General features: G+C 36.4%; 5 protein-coding genes across 6 annotated transcripts in view; 2 read left to right on the top strand and 3 right to left on the bottom strand.

Moving 5' to 3' along the window:
* Positions 1 to 19,411, bottom strand: part of LOC143915198 (fas-associated death domain protein-like) — a 231,697-nt gene that overhangs the window by 187,574 nt on the left and 24,712 nt on the right. The window lies entirely within an intron of this gene.
* LOC143909093 (ATP synthase subunit C lysine N-methyltransferase) lies at positions 2,185 to 2,784 on the top strand. Its single transcript, XM_077426997.1, has one exon. It carries the CDS (start codon positions 2,185 to 2,187, stop codon positions 2,782 to 2,784), a length of 600 nt encoding a protein of 199 aa, XP_077283123.1.
* Positions 2,779 to 5,289, bottom strand: LOC143909079 (18S rRNA (guanine-N(7))-methyltransferase). Of its 2 annotated transcripts, none has more exons than XM_077426982.1 (6): positions 5,162 to 5,289; positions 5,036 to 5,073; positions 4,740 to 4,918; positions 4,475 to 4,668; positions 4,170 to 4,359; positions 2,779 to 3,022 (listed from the first exon to the last, which is right to left on the bottom strand). In XM_077426982.1, the coding sequence occupies exons 1-6, from the start codon at positions 5,198 to 5,200 to the stop codon at positions 2,829 to 2,831; spliced, it is 834 nt and encodes a 277-aa protein (XP_077283108.1). In that variant the 5' UTR covers positions 5,201 to 5,289; the 3' UTR covers positions 2,779 to 2,828. The 2 variants fall into 2 exon arrangements, with proteins under 2 accessions (XP_077283108.1, XP_077283115.1); XM_077426989.1 differs by having other exon boundaries at positions 2,779 to 3,016.
* On the top strand, positions 6,627 to 8,958 carry Tmem43 (Transmembrane protein 43). Its single transcript, XM_077435383.1, has one exon. It carries the CDS (start codon positions 6,728 to 6,730, stop codon positions 7,946 to 7,948), a length of 1,221 nt encoding a protein of 406 aa, XP_077291509.1. The 5' UTR covers positions 6,627 to 6,727; the 3' UTR covers positions 7,949 to 8,958.
* Srp72 (signal recognition particle 72) lies at positions 8,327 to 16,856 on the bottom strand. Its single transcript, XM_077435147.1, has 13 exons — positions 16,638 to 16,856; positions 16,272 to 16,506; positions 16,051 to 16,195; positions 15,785 to 15,975; positions 14,268 to 14,405; positions 13,897 to 14,029; positions 12,155 to 12,331; positions 11,926 to 12,084; positions 11,694 to 11,855; positions 11,522 to 11,613; positions 11,356 to 11,451; positions 11,176 to 11,283; positions 8,327 to 9,170 (listed from the first exon to the last, which is right to left on the bottom strand). The coding sequence occupies exons 1-13, from the start codon at positions 16,735 to 16,737 to the stop codon at positions 9,041 to 9,043; spliced, it is 1,866 nt and encodes a 621-aa protein (XP_077291273.1). The 5' UTR covers positions 16,738 to 16,856; the 3' UTR covers positions 8,327 to 9,040.

Here is a 19,411-nt window from a genome sequence, read left to right as displayed (position 1 = left end):
GTAGAGAAATCAGAAACAAATTAAACTTATTTGGGGAAACTTATGATGAAATGAATTTTACTCTAAAGCAAAATTTTGTCATTAACACTCATAATTGCATTTTCGAAATTTAATTTCAGAAATTTTAAGTAGATGGTCAATTTATAGTAACATATTAATCATATTTATCAACGATTTTATTCTAGTAATTTTCTAGTGCAGTAATGAAGTATCGTATATATAATATCGCTATTTTGTGTGTATTTGTGTAAGATAACGCTCGCCATACTATGTTATGTGATTACACTGAGCAACAAAAAAAATTACCAGAGCGAAGACTGACCAATCTTTACTAAGTTTAACCCACTGAATTTGAATATGATAATGATTTTTGTTGGTTAGTGGTCGTTTACGAGATATGAGCGTTTAAAAAAATGCGCGATTTTTACCGTTTTTTGACTTTTGCGGTCTTTAACTCAAAGTCTAGTATTGATGTGCTCAAAGTGAGTATTGGTATCAATAGTCAGATGTTTTTTCTATTGATTGTGATTTTTTATTGTTTTAAAATACTTATAATTGATTGTCTAGCGAATTTTAAAAGTCAAAATTGAATATTTTTACGGATTTTTTCTCCGTGCTATTTTGCGTTTATTTGGTCAGTTTTTTTATTTCACCACGTTCATAAGGATTGGTTTTCTATATTAATATTTTTTTTATCTAAACGTACTAACTCGATCGGTAATTGCGTTAGAAAGACTCGGTTCAGTTCCCGTGAGCGTACGCAAGATAGCGTTGGTGCAAGCGAACTGAACGAAAATGCAAATGTCTTTTGGCAAAATTTGTCCATGGCAAAATTGTCTTTTGACTAATAATTAATAGACCCTCCAGAGAATTGGGTCCAAATGGCGAATCCAATTAATGGCTGGTTCAGTCAGTCGGGCGCATTGCAATCGTTTGGGCAGTTGCGATGCAATCCTATGGTAAACGGATTATTTCGCACATTGCGACTACGCACACGACAATCGTTACCACGAAAACAAAATATTGGATGCGGTGCATCCGCTCTAAAATCGCCAAACAAATTGAACGAAAGATTAACGGACGGCTGCTTTAAATGCAATTCTCGTCTTCTCGAATGATATATTGCACATCAGATAACGGGTAACCTTTCGATGTGCACAGATGCAATTCTTAAAATGGTAATTATTAAAATTGAGTTGGATCTTTCAGGCGAGTTTAATAAGGCAAGATTCGATAAGTTCCGAATCTTGCCTTATTAAACTCGCCAGAAAGATCCAACTCAATTTTAATAATTGCATCTGTGCACATCGAAAGGTTACTCGTCATCTGATCATTCGATAAAACGAGAATTACGTTTAAAGCTGCCGTTCTGTTAATGTGTCGTTCGTTTGTCTGGCGATTTTAGAGCGGATGCACCAAGCCCCAAAATATCTGGTACTTGAGTTCTCGTTAGTAAGATAGTTCGCGTGGATAAATCTCGGCGAATGGAATTTCGGGATCCAGATGTTCCGCGATCGAGATTTTAGTGCCGTGTGCGAGATCGCTTTGTGCGCAATAGTCGCCGAACCTAATGCTATAGAAGCGTCAAATTATTATTTTGAATAAAAATGCCAATAATTTTATTTTACTACCGCCATCTATGTATAAAATTAATGACTACGAGATGTCACCGAGATTAAAAATGTTCGGACTTGTTTCGCTTCTTAAGCGATATTTTATCTCTATCGTAATGGCGGAGGATCCATTTATTTGTATTGATGACCAAAATGAGCAATATGGCAAAGTATGAAAACGATCGGATAAGAGGCAAACTTTTTCCTGAATTGTAATCGTAAGTGAAACGTAAAGGAGGTATGTAATAAAAATATGGTTCGTTGATTACTAGTCAAATGTGAACCGGTCACAGGACAATCGGTCGCTCTAGATCGGTCACACGTGATCACCCATCACACTAAAACTGGTCACACCCTAAAATCGGTTAACCAGTTTTATCGTGACCGATTTTAGGGTGTGACCAGTTTTAGTGTGACGGGTGATCACGTGTGACCGGTTGTCCTGTGACTGGTTCACATATGACTAGTAGTCCGTTTACCAAAAATATAATCTACATATAAATTATTGTAAATGACCAATTCGAATTTCGAATAATAGAGGGAAACGTCAGATCACCAGCTGATCTGACAGATGGCGGCAACGCTGAATCCGAGCGAAGATGTTCAATTAAAACCATCATTGAGTGGAGGGAAAGTTCTGATAGGATTGACTGGTGGCCTAGCCGTAGGCCTGTCCATCGTCTGCTTCCCATTCGTATCTCCGGCTCTCAGGAAAGTATGTCTACCCTTCGTTCCAGCCACCGACTGCCAGGTGAAGAATATCTCTCTGGCTCTGAAATCCTGTTCGGGCACTTTTCTGGACATTGGATCGGGAGACGGCAGACTCGTCATCGCAGCGGCTAAAAAGAATTTCACAGCTCACGGTGTGGAGCTGAATCCTTGGTTAGTTCACTATTCAAGGATGAGCGCGATAGCCAACCGAGTCCACAGCAGAACGTCTTTCTTTCGACGCGACCTGTGGAAATTCGATCTGCGACCCTACAATACAATTGCCATATTCGGAGTCGAGGAAATGATGGAGCAATTCGAGACGAAGCTGCAGAATGAAGTGGCCGACGGAGCCCGCATTCTCGCCTGCAGGTTTCCCCTCAGCAAAATGGAGCCGGATGCGGTTATTGGGGAGGGTGTTGACACGGTGTGGTGTTACCGAATGAAACGATTATGTAATTAGTACAATAATATATATTTTCTGTAAGATTTACAATTGTTTTTGTATTAAAATCTTCCACTTCGTTTTCTTCCTGTGTATTTTGTGTCTACTCTAGTTTCTTTTCCCTGTCGACGTCTCCTCGCTTTCTTTTCCAGTATCCAATTTTTAGACTTTTTTAAGTGTTTCACTTTCTTTTCTTTTCTTTTGAATTCTCTTCCTGCATACGCGACATGGTCTCCGGCTTCGGTGAGATCTGTACCTGCAATGAAGAGTTATAAGATTATAGCGGACTCATTATCATATTTAACATAGATATACCAGGAAGGTCTAACAGGTAAGCCACAATGCGCCTTCCTGGACTGTTAATTACAAACATTGCAGCATTTTTTATAACATAAATCGCTGTATTTCGAGGGGCTGACGAACGAAATTAACAATTAATTAGACTTGTACACAATTGTACATAAATCAAATGGTGCTGGTTTAGCATGCGGTCTACCTGCTTCTTGTAATCTACCATGATTTGGCGTGCAGTCTACACGCTGGTTAGATGCCAAGATCAAGATAATGAAAAAGATGATGGGGTACTCTACCAGACATGCTGCAATCACATTTAGATGAATACTGTTGGCGCTTCGAGAACAAGAATGTTCCAGACCTTTTCGTCAAATTTCTTAAATACATTGCAACTGTTTACCGATAATCAAATAATGTGATGATGACGATTTTTATTTAATTTGATGGCTATTACTTTTGACAGTAATAAAACATAATAATTAAAAAACCGTTTTTATTTTAAACGTTCTTATTCTCGTTCTTTGCCCGCGGCAATAAATATAGCGAACAAGCTCTGTACGCGGATCCTCTTTCGCGAATTTGGCAATCGAGTTTTCGACCTTAAATACAGATTTTAATATTTACTCAAGTAACCAGATATGTTAATTAACACATAAAGTATTATTTTAAAAAATAAAATACATAATATATCTCGTAGTTTTGGCTTAATTGTCAAATAATCATTCTTCATACAATTGAGACGTATCGTCGCCATTGTTCAACAGACGTGACGTCACATAAACGAGGTTTCAGTATGGTTCCACAAAAAACTAATTTTGACTGGTATATATTCATTTTAAGCAAATTGAATAGATGGAATTCAACTCTCAGTAATATATACAACCAATTTTGAACGTTAAAACAGTTGAAATAGGCGTATATAAGGCTCAAAATCCCGTGCAAAGTTCAGAAATTCTATGGAAGACAGCCGTGCTACAGACTTGTCGCCCAAAGCTTCCATAGAAGACGGCCGCGGGCAAACGGTTAAGCATTTTAAACTTGGATTGGGATATGATAGATAAAACTGCAGCCAACACATGACACATTATTAGTTTTATACAGAAGATTACCTAAGGCTTTCGGCATGGGCATTGCCCCTCCGGTCATCAATACTAAGAAATACTTCTTAGCTTTAGTGGAGTTGGGAAAGTCGACTAGTACACCTCCATAAAATCCTGCTTTCATCGCTTGCGAAGTAACCAACTCCATTTGTTCAGAATTTTCAGGATAGAATTGAAACACGGCACGGGCGTTTCTACTCTAAAAATACACAAAAGTTTGACTAATAAGTAAAAAGAAAAGAATTTAAATATATACGAGTGATACACAACTTCGAGTCAAGTATTTTAAATACAGGACGTATGTATATTATTACCAAGCTAGCAAATAATGTAGAGAAGAATTTATATAGTCGTTGGACAGGTTTATGGTGTGATTTATCTGCATTGCATAGCCATTGAAGGGCGCTCACTGAAATGGCTCCGTCGAACGAGCCAGCTTTGAACGGAACTCCTTGTCCCATGTCTGACAGAATTAAACCTCCTTTAGTTTCTCGTTCTAGAGCTACACCTAAAACGGTCATTTAATTCAAATAAAAAATTAACGAAACTGCTTCGACGTATATAATGACAATTACTTACACAGCATAGCAGGCGAAATATCGAATCCTACCCAAGTATGCCCCTGGTCTTCTAGTACACTTCCGGACAATCCAGACCCACAGCCAATGTCTAAAAGGTAGCACGAAGTATTTTCAGGCAGTACTAAAAGCTCAATGCACCGGTCTGCCATAGAACATTGTATGTCAATCATTCTTGAACTGGAAGAATTAATTATATGGTATGTATCAAATAAGCAATAGATAAGAAAAATAAAAATACATAGCTCTGTTAATTCGATATGAGATACATCGAAATGTTTGCTAAAAATTACTTACTTTTGAGTATATTTTCGAGCTTCTTGTTCATTATAAAACTGCAAAATTAAAATGTGTTAAAAACATAGAAGAGGTTTGTAAAAATGTAAATCGTAACTTGAAATAATGTTGAAAATGATCACTTACAATTTCTGGAGGAGCAGAATGTTCAGGTCTTCTGGACATATTGTTTGTTGTGAATTGACTAGAGTGACAGCTGACACGCGGTCAACACAGAACATAACCTCACTTAATATTAAGACATTTGTCATAACAGCGTTTGTAATAACCTTCAACTAATGGGAAGTAACCTTGGATAGTGCTATGCAAAATGTTTCAAGGATTTGCAAGAATATTTTTAGCGTCAATATATTTTGGACAGGGAAAAATTTGTAGTGAAAATTTTTGTAAATGAAACAACAAAAAAATCGGGGTAGCGTAACATCTTTTCTTTTTATTTTCATATATTGTTTTTTTAGATTATTATTCCATGATATAAAATCACAAAATTCTTATGTTAACCGAGTATACAGCATAGCTTAACATCATCAATCTCTACACCCTTTTTCGCCTCCCGTCAGGCCCGCCCGATGTTAAGTAAAAAGGAGGACTTACAGTAGGTAAGGGAGGACGGGAGGGCAAAACATGGAAAAGGAGGACATCTCCTCCTTTAGGATACCATCTGGCAACCCTACTCCAACAAGGCTAAGAACCACTGTCCTAGAGTACTGAGGATGTCGTACGTCGTTTTTGAGAATAAATTTGTAGGCATATAGTACAACTGAAATGATCTCATCAGGTCACTGCGACACATATCTAGGAAAGTCATTAACGCATGGCACACGCTCGCCTCGTAAAAAGGTCGACACGTGTTTCTATACACGTGTCTTGGAAACAAAGGAAGAACACACTGAACCCATAAAAACCACGAACTACGTCCAGGCGTATGAATTCATAAAACCACGCTCGCAGCATAAATAGGTCAGCGTGAGTACCAAGAACAAAGGATAGTGCACACGACACACTCCAACTCAAAACGTTTATAAACCAACGCAGCAACCTCCACTGGCAGAGTGAGCCTCTGGAGTTCATACAGATCACTTCTCCGAAGAAACCTCTTCGTACATACAATTACCATTGTACCAAATTGAACGAAAATAAACAATCCTCTTTCAAACTACACAACATGTGTTTCGTTAGACCGGGATACGGTCAACATACCTTCCCTGTCTTACAATCGTATTGTTTACGATTTTTGTAATGTCTGACCATAGATGTAATAATTATGTATTTAGTATATGTAATATATAATTTCTCGAGTCTTAATCGGTTTAGCACACTCGCCACTTTGGAGCAATCTATTAGGCGAGTGTGCATGATTAGCTTAAATAAAATAAAAATTTCTAGTCCCGTTCAAATATAAGTGGGGGGCTCCCCCCCCACAAATGACGCCCCTGTTAATAATACATTTATTTGTGTAGATCTCCATATATCATTTATAAAACCACAAAATGCATTGAAATAGTAGTAATATTGTACGTGAAAATGTGAGTAATGTTTTCAGAAATGAATTTGCATATATTTAGATAATGGCTGTAGTATGTGTGCGTTGTGATATCTGTCAAATTGCACAACGGTTAGAACAGTTTTTCGTTTGACTTAAAGCTGTTGTTCATTGCTTCGTATATTTAGTAGTGTATCAAAATTTTGGTAATGGCTAATACAGTGTATAACCAATTTAAAGCTACATGGCTCACAACCACGTTTAGTAGTTTGTTATTTTGTTCTGTTATTTATTTATTACTTTGGAATGAGATTCAAGCGATAGTCATTTCCCTAGCAATGGAACAAGGTACCAATTTGGTAGTCAGCTTGAACCCTAATTCGCCCAATTTGGATGCTGACTTCGAAGGCCAACTGGTTCACCTGGTGGGTCCGATACAAATAATGGAACCCCTCACCGAGCCCGACTATAATATTCAAGTGTTGTCAGTCAAGCTGAAGAAACGAGTCCAAATGTTTCAATGGATCGAAGAAGCTACAGAGAAAGATGACTTCGCTAACAGCATGGATTTTGACTCGAACTCCAAATCTTACTCGTATTTCACAGATTGGTTGGATTACTTGGTCGACTCCAATTTGTTTTACATGTCTCCGGGACACCACAATCCTAAAGACATGTCCATATCCGGACAGACATACATAGCTGAGAACGTGAAAATCGGTAACGTCTTCTTGGGAATCGAAGCCAAGAGGAAATTTTCAGACTATAGCGATATCACTTCGGATGAACGACCCGACCGGCACGATATCAAATTGCACTCGGGAGCTTACTATCACGGTGCCGATCCTTTGGTACACGAGGTGGGCGATTTGAGGATTCTCTTCTCGTATGCGGGCCGGAATAACGATGATTATTCGGTGATCGGAGTATTGGATAAGTTGACGATTCAACCGTACATCACTGAAATCTCAAGCCAGCCGTTAATTCTGTTACGCAAGGGAAGATACTCGGCTGAGGACATGTTGGCCCTCGAGTTCCAAGAGGCTAGAAGGATAGCGTGGCGTTACAGAGCCGTGGGTTGGTTTCAGATGTTCGCCGCTGCTATGAGTCTCCATCCGGACTGGTTTGCTTTGCTGTTGAACTGCAAGTGGGTGTCTCCCCGTCTCCGTACTCATGGAAGATTCTTCATCAATTTGGGTATGTCGAGTTGCGCTACGATCTTAATCATTTCGACGGCGTGGATGGTCTACGCACCCATCATTTCAATGGCGATGTTCCTGTTTCTGGTTTTCCTTCCGGTGTTTTACTTTTCCAGTTTCAACAAGTACTCGACAAACACTCGTAATACCCAAGCCGGCCAAGAGAAATCCGGGGCCCCGCGAAAAAATGTTCCCGGGCTCTATAACCAACTAAAGGAAAACATCTTATAGATATATTTATAGATAGATATCTTACAAAAAAAAAAACAAACAAGGAAAGTTTGAGATCTGCATCGTTAATACTCGGAATTAGTTAAACTTCAGAAATTGTTTTTGCCCAGGGCCAACTCTTCATTTGTACATACGCCCCAAAAAAATTTATATAATACATATAGACTCTTTATATCAGCAAATCTACACTTTTATTTCATTCATTGATTTGATGTCTGGGGCTGTTGCATCATTCCCCCTTTCTCACATTTGATAATATATGACTGCGTCGAATGAATTCTTCGAATTTCAGCCTTAACTTCATAGCAGGCACCAGTCACCTCTCTTGCCAGGCCTGGTGTTACTTATTTTGCTTTAATTATTTACTTATTTGTCTGATTATATACTTATGTAGATTATAAAACATCTATACCAAAGAAATGTATTAACGCACATACATACAGTGAGAATTGATGTATTGCTTGAAATCTTATTAACGTTACGGATAAAAAAGTGATTTTTTTTATTTGGGTAGAGCATATTTTAGTTTGTATTTAAATTCTATCAAATCATGTTGAAAATTATGTATATATTTTTACAATTTAAGAATTATTCACCACGAGATTATTATTATAGAAAAATGCTCCATATTTTATTACACTAGACTATTTTAATTTTTTTATCATCAATGTTTCATGCAATGAATGTATTTTTTGGTTTTACTTTGACGATACTGTAATTTTTAACAATATTTAATTTAATTTAAGGCCAATTCCTAGTTGCCATTTATGTATACCGTAAATATGTTAAATTATTTAAGACATGTGTATGTATGCATACATATATATAAAATGAATGAGGTAATTTTAATTTACTTGTTCATAAATATACTTACTTATGATGTATGAAATAAGTGTACGATTAAGTGATTTAGTTTTAATTATATTTTCATTGAAAATATATTGTTAAATTAAGAAAGGCTTTCAAAAGATTGTGGAATAAAATAAAAATTCATCATAATATGCAAAATTTTATTTATTTCTGTTTATTAATTTTATTTTATACCTTCTGTGTAATCTTACAAAACAATGACAGAATCCATTTTAAATTCAACTACCACTTTCCACCCTTGCGTTTCTTCTTCTGCTGTTTATTTTTCTGCCAACCAGGCTCACTTTGCGGAGGTAATTTTTCTACAACACGTGGACTCTTAGTGGGATTACCCTGTTGCTTCGTCATATCGCTGAAATTATAAAACGCAATAAATAAAAAGAGACAATTTAAATGCGCATTTATCGTAACCGTTTCATATATTATATTATATCATTTAACCCTTTGCCCGCGGCAATAAATATAGCGAAAAAGCCCTGTACGCGGCGGCACCTTTTTCGCGAATTTGGCAATCGAGTTTTCGACCTTAAATATAGATTTTAATATTTACTCAAGTAACCAGATATGTTAATTAACACATAAAGTATTATTTTAAACAATAAAACACATAATATATCTCGTAGTTTTGGATTGATTGTCAAATAATCATTCTTCATAATTGTATGAAGACGTGACGTCACATAAACGAGGTTTCAGTATGGTTCCACAAAAAACTAATTTTTGACTGGTATATATTCATTTTAAGCAAATTGAATACATGGCATTCAACTCTCAGTAATATATTCAACCAATTTTGAACCTTAAAACAGTTGAAATAGGCGCATATAAGGCTCAAAATCCCGTGCAAAGTTCATAAATTCTATGGAAGACAGCCGCGCTACAGACTTGTCGCCCAAAGCTTCCATAGAAGACGGCCGCGGGCAAACGGTTAAAAATACATTTAGAAGTTTCTAATATATTAATGAAATAAAAACAGCAATAGAGAAAAATGATGATGAGATTATAAAACAAAAGAACACAAAAAAATTGTTTCTTTAAATATAATATTAAAACCCTCTAATAAATAAATAAAAAATAAAAAAAGGCTTGATCATTTGAAAAACAAAACAAATCCATTGTTTTAATTTGGTCAGCATTTTAATATCACATGCTGTGATAAGTTACTTTTACAACGGAGAAATATAAAGCAATCTAAATGAATGAAATATGCGCATTAACGCATTCTATATGCGCATCTCGCATATATACATTCACGTCTCTCTAGCGTTATAAGGTCTGTTCATACCTAGTCAGCACGTACCGACTTCAGCAGGTATCCGGCCGTACGAAAAGTATTCTGTGGTACATTTTGTATGGGTATATTCATACCAACCGTCACGTTTACGCCACGGCAGGCTTACAGCAGTACCCGACATTTCCAGTTCATACCTTACAGCATCATCCGTCAACGTATTGTATCCGTTTTTTTGGCCATCGTGGAAATATACACGCGAATTACGTGCCATGAGTTTGCCGCTTTGCTGTTTTGGACCAATTATCGATAGTGACAGTTGACAGCCGTTCAATCTTTCGATATGGTTTTTACGGAATTATTTCAAAAAATTTTGTCCATAATCCACAAGCTCCTTATACAATGTCCAAAACTCTCCTTCGGTTTTTCTATTTTTTAACATGGGATGCACATCAAAACGCCTCCGTGCTTTTTTATTGCCTTCTTGAGCTTCTTCTTCGAACAACAGCGCGATTATACATAATTTTTCGTTCGATAAACGTCGAAACATTTTTGCTGACTTGTATTCTGACGCGTAGCTACGAATGCACGTGTATGCATTCATATTGCAAGTACTCGACAATACGACGTAAGCAATATTGCGCCGTATCGTCATGGCCTCTAATGTATAAGTAAGCCGATTTTGCCTTGCACTCGGCCAAATTGCTGTAAACGTGACGTGACCGCGACGTGTAGGTAGATATGAATAGAAATGTAATAAAATGACATATTTGAAACGGAGTCGTGCAGTGCTGAAGCCGTGCAGTGCTGTTAAGTATGAACAGACCTATAATGATAAAGCGCCATTATTTCATTAATAATTTCATATTTTTTTACTGCACATTTTTCAATTGTTAAATGATCGAAGCATTTTCTTTATTTCACACTACAAATAAAATATTGCTCAACGTAATACTTTTTATTAAACAGAAATATATTTATTAATGCGCAATTTCTTTTATTCTAATGCACAAATGATTCTTTCTACGGAGCAAAGCTATTTTTTTCTACTTAAGCCGTTAAATTTCTCCCTGAATAAAATCATCATAGACTAAATATGTGCATACAACAGATCGCAAACACTCACTATTGGTCGGTAGCGCTCGTGGTCATGCCCTGACTGCCCTTGATCACTTCACGAGGGCCCCGTTGACGCCTCTTCCTGAACGCTGTCCTTTCATATCTCGGCAACCATCTAAAATTTCACACATTCGATAAACCAAACCAATACAAACCAGCGAATACGGCAAACCAATTGAAGCAATACCTTTCGGGATCGGGCGCTACCGCAAGATCTACATTTGCCGGCAGTTTCGTTTTACGCTTCCGAGAACTCTTCTTCTTCTTCTCCACTCTCGGTGTTCTACGAAAATAATCACCGTTAAATAAATTCCTTCAATCATCACCTTAACACACTAGCTGATTAATCTTACCCTGGAGATTGTTCTTGGCGAGTCGATTTCTTGACAACTTTAGCTCCCATCATCCAATTTGACGTTTCTAATGTATCAACATCAACGACACCCTATAATACATACATAGTTTAATAATAAAATACGTTTTAATTGAACCTTTGTTATTGTATGTAAATACCACATGTCATACTTCAGATTGTTTCATCGGCGGTAAGTCTGCGGCCAGTTCCAGAGCTTTGCTAGGATCTGTACCAGCGTTGGCGACGACGAGTCTAGCGAGAGCTCGTATTCCAGCAGGACCACCTGGACCTCCATGCCTGGCACGCCACGCTTCTTCGACTGATCCCCCTTCCTAAAACCAAAGCAATCGATTAGTCCACGCTCGGCACATTTCAATTAGACACGGCTGAAATATTTCCTACTTTGTTTCCTTTGAAGTGACCCATCGCTTCTTCGAACAACTTTGTAACGGCCTCACGATTGTTATCAGCCAGGTAGAGTGTGACCAGCGTGCCGATAATACCAGGTTTGAACTTCAATTCGGGACTTTCGAGCATTTTAATGGCACCCTTGCGGTCTCCCTACAAAGTGAGTAGCGTCTAGACAAGCCATTTTTATTTCAAATAACACACACTTCGTAATGATTAGAACCTGCGAAAGTAGCAAATGCACAGCTGCTAATTTCAACTCGGGACGTTTCATGATCAGATTGACAGCTTGCTGTAGTTTTCCGTCTCGTGCCAAACACGACGACTCGATCAGAACAGCCTCCTTCTCCAAGCCGAATTCTTTGTTAAGCTTCGTGCACAATTGTCGACACAATTCGCCCTGAAATATGTTCAAATGACATATTTACTAATTTATATGTACCATAGATGTAGAATAACCTAGATATGCCTTTACATACAAATTTCGTTGGAGATCTTGTCGCCACTAACTAAGGGATGTGGGGGGTTTAACTAGCGGGGAAGTGGTGAAAAAAAAGAAGGAACGCAGCGGTCGGCAGTGGTCAGCAACCAGTTTTTGTACATATGTACATGCACTGAAGTTTTATTTTATTTATAACTTTATTTTATTGGACACTCCGCGCGACAGTAAACCAAATTAATAAAGCCATATTAATAAAAAAATATTTAGCTATACACACTATATTAAACTACAAATGTATGTTACTATAATAAAACCATCATTAACTATTACAATATTTAAACATTAGTAACTTCCACAAGGATCAATTTTAAAGCTGACACTTTAATATTTAGTTCATTGTTTGCAGTTTTAAACTTAATGTCGATTTCTGAATTTCCTTCAGTGCCAACAAGATATACGCGGGCATTTAGAAACACCTGTGGCAGAGGTTGTCGACCGCTGTTCCATCACTGCATATAACTAGAGCCCGGAATCTGACGGGGCTGTTTATTGTTCAAAGATTGTAAATGCATTGTTAAAGGTTTGCCGAACCTTTTTTACAAAGCATTTACAACAATTGAACAATAGGCGGCACGTTTCCAGCCCCTTCAGATTCCGACCTCTACATACAAGTGCCTTTGTCTTGGGATCTTTGGGTTTCAACTCCCTGGCAAAGAGAAGAGATTTATTTCTTGGGAAACATTTCGTAAAATTACTTAGAGGAGAGATTCACAATCCCGCTATCCTGGAGAAACTAAAATTCTGGCCCCCGGAAAATCATAGAGTTTTAAGAAAACGTGATATATTTTTGCCAATTAGGACTAAATCAAACGTGCTCATGAACTCCCCCCTCTCGAGAGCTGTTCGACTCCTTAACTTACTGGCACATTACTTGGACCTCTTCAATGCCAGTTATGTTGAGTTGGTGGAACACATCCTAAATAGCACGATATAAATTTTTCAATCTTATTTCTTTGTTTTTATTTTGTGTACATATTTTTTACTTGATTTTTATTATTTTTTTATGATGTTTTTTTTTATAATTTTTATGATTTTTTATTATTTGTATTATAATCACATTGACACTTTGGGGCAACCTGTCAAGTCTCTGTGGTATTGATTTTTTTTAAATAAAATAAAATATAACACTACATACATCGAGCCGATATTTCATTATATGTTAAAATACTACTATAATTGAAGACATTATATATTAATTCTTATATTGTGATGCCATCCGCCTTTTTATGTTTTCTTGAGTTGAATTGTAACACAATTTCACTGAATACGTTGGCATTTTCGAAAAATGTCAATCGACCTTCCGACTTAGAAGCTAACTAGCTACTGAGAGAGAGTGTGCATGCACTGTACTTTTTTTTGTGTGTGCATGCACCAACAGGGTGATCGGCTTAGAGTATCTATGTATTCTATATCTATGGTATGTACATATGTATTTCAAGTAACATATGATGTGGATTACGTACCTGATTTGAATAAACGGACAATAAGGCTTGATTGTATAGAATGGAACGCCTCTGTCTCGATGTTAATTTGTGTTCTAAACCGTCTTGGGTAGCGGCTTTCATACGCTTTCTCGAGTCGAATACGTTTGCTTCCCTGTAAAAATGTATAAGATTCATATATGTAGGAAAGATTTTTGAACTTGCGAGTGTGTGGTTGACGAGCGTGTATGGAGACACTTGCCGTAAGGCTTGTCTGCCGTTAAGACGTATAAACAAACACTGTCTAAGCTACTCCATGAGTATCATTTGGAATCCTCTGCATCCAGGATCCTACATATACATATGTGTGTGTTGATAAAATTAAGAAGTAACGCAAATTAAATCATACGCACTTGTTGATAACCACCAAATTGTTACTGGCTATGGCGACTAAGGCTTGATCGGAAGGTTTGTTTTTTAAAACGGCTTGATATAATGACGATGCTTCTTTCTCTCTTCCTTGCATTTGCAAACAATACGCTCTCTGTACTCTGAAATTGAGATGAATTTGTTACTTTTACAATTTTGTATGTAATTAATGGGGACAACTTAAATGCGCATTCATCGTAAACATTTCATAAAATTTGTGTGAATTAAAAAAAATATTGTATCATTTAAAAATATAAATGTAGAATTTAAAAACATTTTCTAATATATTAAAGAAAAAACAGTAATATAAAAAAAATGATGATTAGATTATAAAATAAAAATATGTTTCTCTAAAATGATATTTGTATACTTTTTTAAAAACTTCAAAAATTTGTATATAAAATTATTATTTTGAATAAAAATACCGATAATTTAATTTTACTACCGCCATCTATGTTTAAAACTAAAAACTGGATAAACGGCAGGCACTTTTCAGAAATTGAAATTTCAAACGCGTCTAAAACGATATTTTTTCTCCATCGTAATGGCGGAGGATACATTTACTTATATTGATGACCAAAATGAGCAATATGGCAAAGTATGAAAACGATCGGATAAGAGGCAAATATTTTCCTGAATTGTAGTATAAAAGAGGTATGTAAAAAATATAAAGCAACCTAAAATGAAAGAAATGCGCATTAACGCTGATCATTAAAGACCATTGAAGTAGAATGGGTAGAAGCGCTCTCAGCTTCCAAAAATGTTGCAACAAAAACTCCGTGCAAACGGAGATTTCGGCTGTTTTGCTCAGTTGATTGTTAAACTCTATAGCAGTAGGATCTCTTTGAAATAGGCTCTACTAGTGAAATTGTGTGGTAGTATTAGTTCGACAAAGTCCGAACATCTGTATGTGCCCGTGCGTCCCTGAACGTCAAGGGACGATAACTTCCACGAATTTTTTTTTCCTCACTCTTTTGTCTCTCTTCTGACTTTCCGTCTCTCTCTTCGATGGCTCGCTTTTAAGCGATACTTTTGTTAGGAATGACTATTCTATACATTATACTTCAATGTTAAAGACCTTTAACTGCTTTTTAATTTTTAAACGATCGAAACATTTTTTTTATTTCATACTACAAATAATAATAACTTTTTTATTCCAGACATAGGGAGAATAGTGCAATCCCCATCGTCAATATAAATAACATACAGATATCAAATGCAATATACTTATATGTATGAATGTATGTATATGTATATACAATGATTTAATAATATTGAATAATAAAAAAAAAATGACAAAAATAATAATAATGTTGTACAATAGTAACATTGAATAACAAACAATAATAATTAATTAATTAATCATATTAAAATATTGCTCAATGTAACATTTGTAATATTTAATGCGAAATTTCTTTTATTCTAATGCGCAAATGATTCGTTTTATGGAGCAAAGCTATTTTTTTTACCTGTAAATAATAAAAAAAATTGATTATTATACTTTATTATGGCAGTTTCTTCGGCGAGTTCTTCATCTCCGCCGCCGTCTTCTTTGATATATTCCTCGGCTGCTGATTCGGCTTGTTGAAGCAGGCGAGCAGCTTCCGGCACGCGGCCTTGCAAAGCCTCACGGCACGCAGCATTATAAACGATTTCATATTTTGTGACTTTGGACCAAGATTGAGATCCAGGCTAGTGAAAAAAAACACACGAATCTAATACAAAGTTTATATTGAACTCATTTCAAAATGAAAACAATCATATTACCATTTCTTTTTCGGTAAGATAGGCATTCACAGCTGACATGTTGGTTTGCCGTTCATCTTCGTATTCATCGTTGGTATTTTTAACGATGTCGCGATATAGTTTGAAACAATCTTGATATTGCTCTAAGCGATATAATATTTGAGCTCTGAAATCGAAACATTTGTTTTTGTTTATTTATAATACACATACACATTATTAAATAAAATTCAAAAGGTGAATACCTCAGTTCTTTAAGAGCCGGAGACAGTTCCGGTGCAGCGTCGACAGTTTTCAGAGCTTCTTTCAGGAAGTTCAGCCTGTATTGCACATAAGCTTTTTCAAAATGAAATACAGACGTCACCGAAGAATATTTGGAGTTGTTCAACAAATTCAACGCATCTTTAAAACTGGACAGTTGAATCAAACACACCACCTTGCAGTGCAAGGCTTTGGCATCATCCGGTATCAATTGTATTACTGTATAAAACAAAAACAATATAAAAGAGCAAAATTAACACATTGAAGTACACATACTTAAAAAAGTGAAAAAATATAAAATGTGCTGTATAATTTGAAATTGGATGGCATATGGAACGAATTGCTCATACTTTTGTTGCATGTTTTAAGAGCACGCTCGTATTCGCCGGCCAGGCCATATTTGTGCAATTCACTGAATAAAGCAGTCACTCCTCCGCTGCTGGCGACCATCTTGTTCAATTTTTATTATTGTTGTTTTTGCACAAGAGTATTCGCACGCCGAAGACTTCACTCTGGATAAAGTGACAGACGAGTGACACGCGATCGCACTTTTAATAGAACCTAACAATAGTTTTCGCGGCCATTTAATCAAATATTAAAATTTTTGTTTTTATTCTTTGTCAAAGTCAAATGTACGTGATACGTATAAAAAATTAAGTTTATCAAATGCAAAATTTCTGTAGCGACAGGTGAATTGAAAAATTGTTACGGATATATAGCGTAACGAAAAAAAAGTTAAAGAATGATAGAGCTATGTAGAATCGCCAGTACTAATAAACCACCTCACACAGTACAGCGGTCGGACTACATGCCTGTTACACCGAATCCATGAAATTGTCTATTACAAGCATTCGGCAAGAGAATTTCCGAATGCGTGAAAAATGTAAGCACGTTGCCCAGTTCACGGATTCCGTAAATTCTTTGCCGAATGCGTGAACTGGACAGCGTGTTATATTATAACCAAGTGTCAAAATGACAGCTGAATAAGGATGTTTAATTTACATATTATTATGTATAATATGACTACATACATATGTTTCACTGTTAAAATATTGATCAAAATGTATAAAAATGGCATTAATTTATAAATGGCATAAGTCATATGAGATGATCTAAACATATGTATGTAGTCATATTATACATAATAATAATATGTAAATTAAACTAAATTAAACATCCTCATTCAGCTTCGTCACTTTGGCATTTGTCCACGCTGTCCAGTTCTAAAAAACAACACCGGAGCGCTGCTGTCTATTTGCCGACTCCATGCTTTGAGCAGACAAATTCTTGCCGAATACACGCATTCGCCAAAGAATTTGCCAAATCCGTGAACTGGGCAACGTGCTTGCATTTTCACGCATTCGGCAATTCTCTTGCCGAATGCGTGTAATAGACAATTTCACGGATTCGGTGTAACATGTAAAAGCATTTAAATTGCAATTACCGCTTGAGTTAGTACGTTTTGATAAAAAAAAAATATTGAGATAGAAAACCAATCCTTATAAACGTGGTGAAATAAAAAATTTGCCAAATAAATGAAAAATAGCACGGAAAAAAAATCCGTAAAAAAAAAATATATTTTTGACTTTTAAAATTCGCTAGACAATTAATTAGAAGTATTTTAAAGCAATGAAATATAACAAATAATAGGAAAAATATCTGACTATTGATTCCAATACTCACTTTGAGCGTAACAATCCTAAATTTTGAGTTAAAGACCGCAAAAGCTAAAAAACTGTAAAAATCGCGGATTTTTTTAAACGCTCATATCTCGTAAACGATCACCCACCAACAAAAATCAATATCATATTCGAATTCAGTGGGTCAAACTTAGTAAAAATTGGTTAGTCTCCGCTCTGGTATTTTTTTTTGTTGCTCAGTGTAATCAACCAATTTTTATTGCCTTCTTGAGCTTCTTTTTCCAACAACAGCGCGATTATACATAATTTTTCGTTCGATAAACGCCGAAACAATTTGAATGACTTGAATTCTGACGCGTAGCTACGAATACACGTGTATGCATTCATATTGTAAGTACTCGACAATACGACTTAAGCAATATTGCGCCGTATCGTCATGGCCTGTAATGTATAAGTAAGCCGATTTTGCTTTGCACTCAGCCAAAGTGCTGTAAACTTGACGTGACCGTGACGTGTAGGTAGATATGAATATAAATGTAATAAAATGACATATTTGAAACGGAGTCGTGCAGTGCTGAAGCCGTGCAGTGCTGTTAAGTATGAATAGACCTTAAATCTCATTTCGCTGATATACGTTTAATGTAGTTCAGTGATTACATCCCAAATGTGAATGGCTACCAGGATAACCGCCGCTACGAATATCGCTCGCGCGAATCTCCTGACACACGAAAATTCGTCGCATAGGAAAACTGCCCAAATATTGCTCAAAACTGCCCAAATCTCGTATAAAAAGCATTTACTGAGATTTGCCAGTTCATAGCCTGTGGTCGGAAAATAAGAACTGGATATGGAAAATATTGTAAGTAATATTGTTGGTGTCGACGGCCTCTATGTGTTCATTGACCTTGATACGGGCTAGTACGTGATGCAGTGGCGGATCAAGTAAATGGGGGGGCCTCAGGCGCATTTTGAATTTGAGGCTAAAAAAAATGTTATCATCATTTTTTGCCATGCTTTTTTGTATATGGTTTTTCATTTATTACAAAACCATATTTTTTAAACTTATTTACTATATGTACTTACTATATGAGCCCCCCAAGTTTGGGGGGCCTCAAGCACGTGCTTATTTTCAATGCATGATAAGCCGCCGATGACGCGATGTGCTATATTCCTAGAGCAGTGGTTCTTAACTTGGGTTCGATTGAACTCCAGGGGTTCGGTGAGTCAATCTCAGGGGTTCGGCGGAAATTCAGCAGAGTCAGGTTCCACAGCAACTCTTCAGAACAACAACGCTCGCTCTCAACGTTTTGGTGTTAACAAAATGGTAACGTACCCTGTTATTGCTAAGAAAGCTTTGGAGATTTTCATACCGTTTGTTACAACATATCTTTACGAGCACTCTTTTTCGAGGATGCTGGACATAAAAACGAAGAAAAGGAACAGATTTTGTTGCGAAAATAACATGAGAGTGGCACTTGCCAAGG

This window comes from Arctopsyche grandis, chromosome 1 (genome assembly GCF_051622035.1).
Source record: "Arctopsyche grandis isolate Sample6627 chromosome 1, ASM5162203v2, whole genome shotgun sequence".
NCBI classification, from domain to species: Eukaryota; Metazoa; Arthropoda; class Insecta; order Trichoptera; family Hydropsychidae; genus Arctopsyche; species Arctopsyche grandis.
This window is presented reverse-complemented; position numbering and strand designations above follow the sequence as displayed.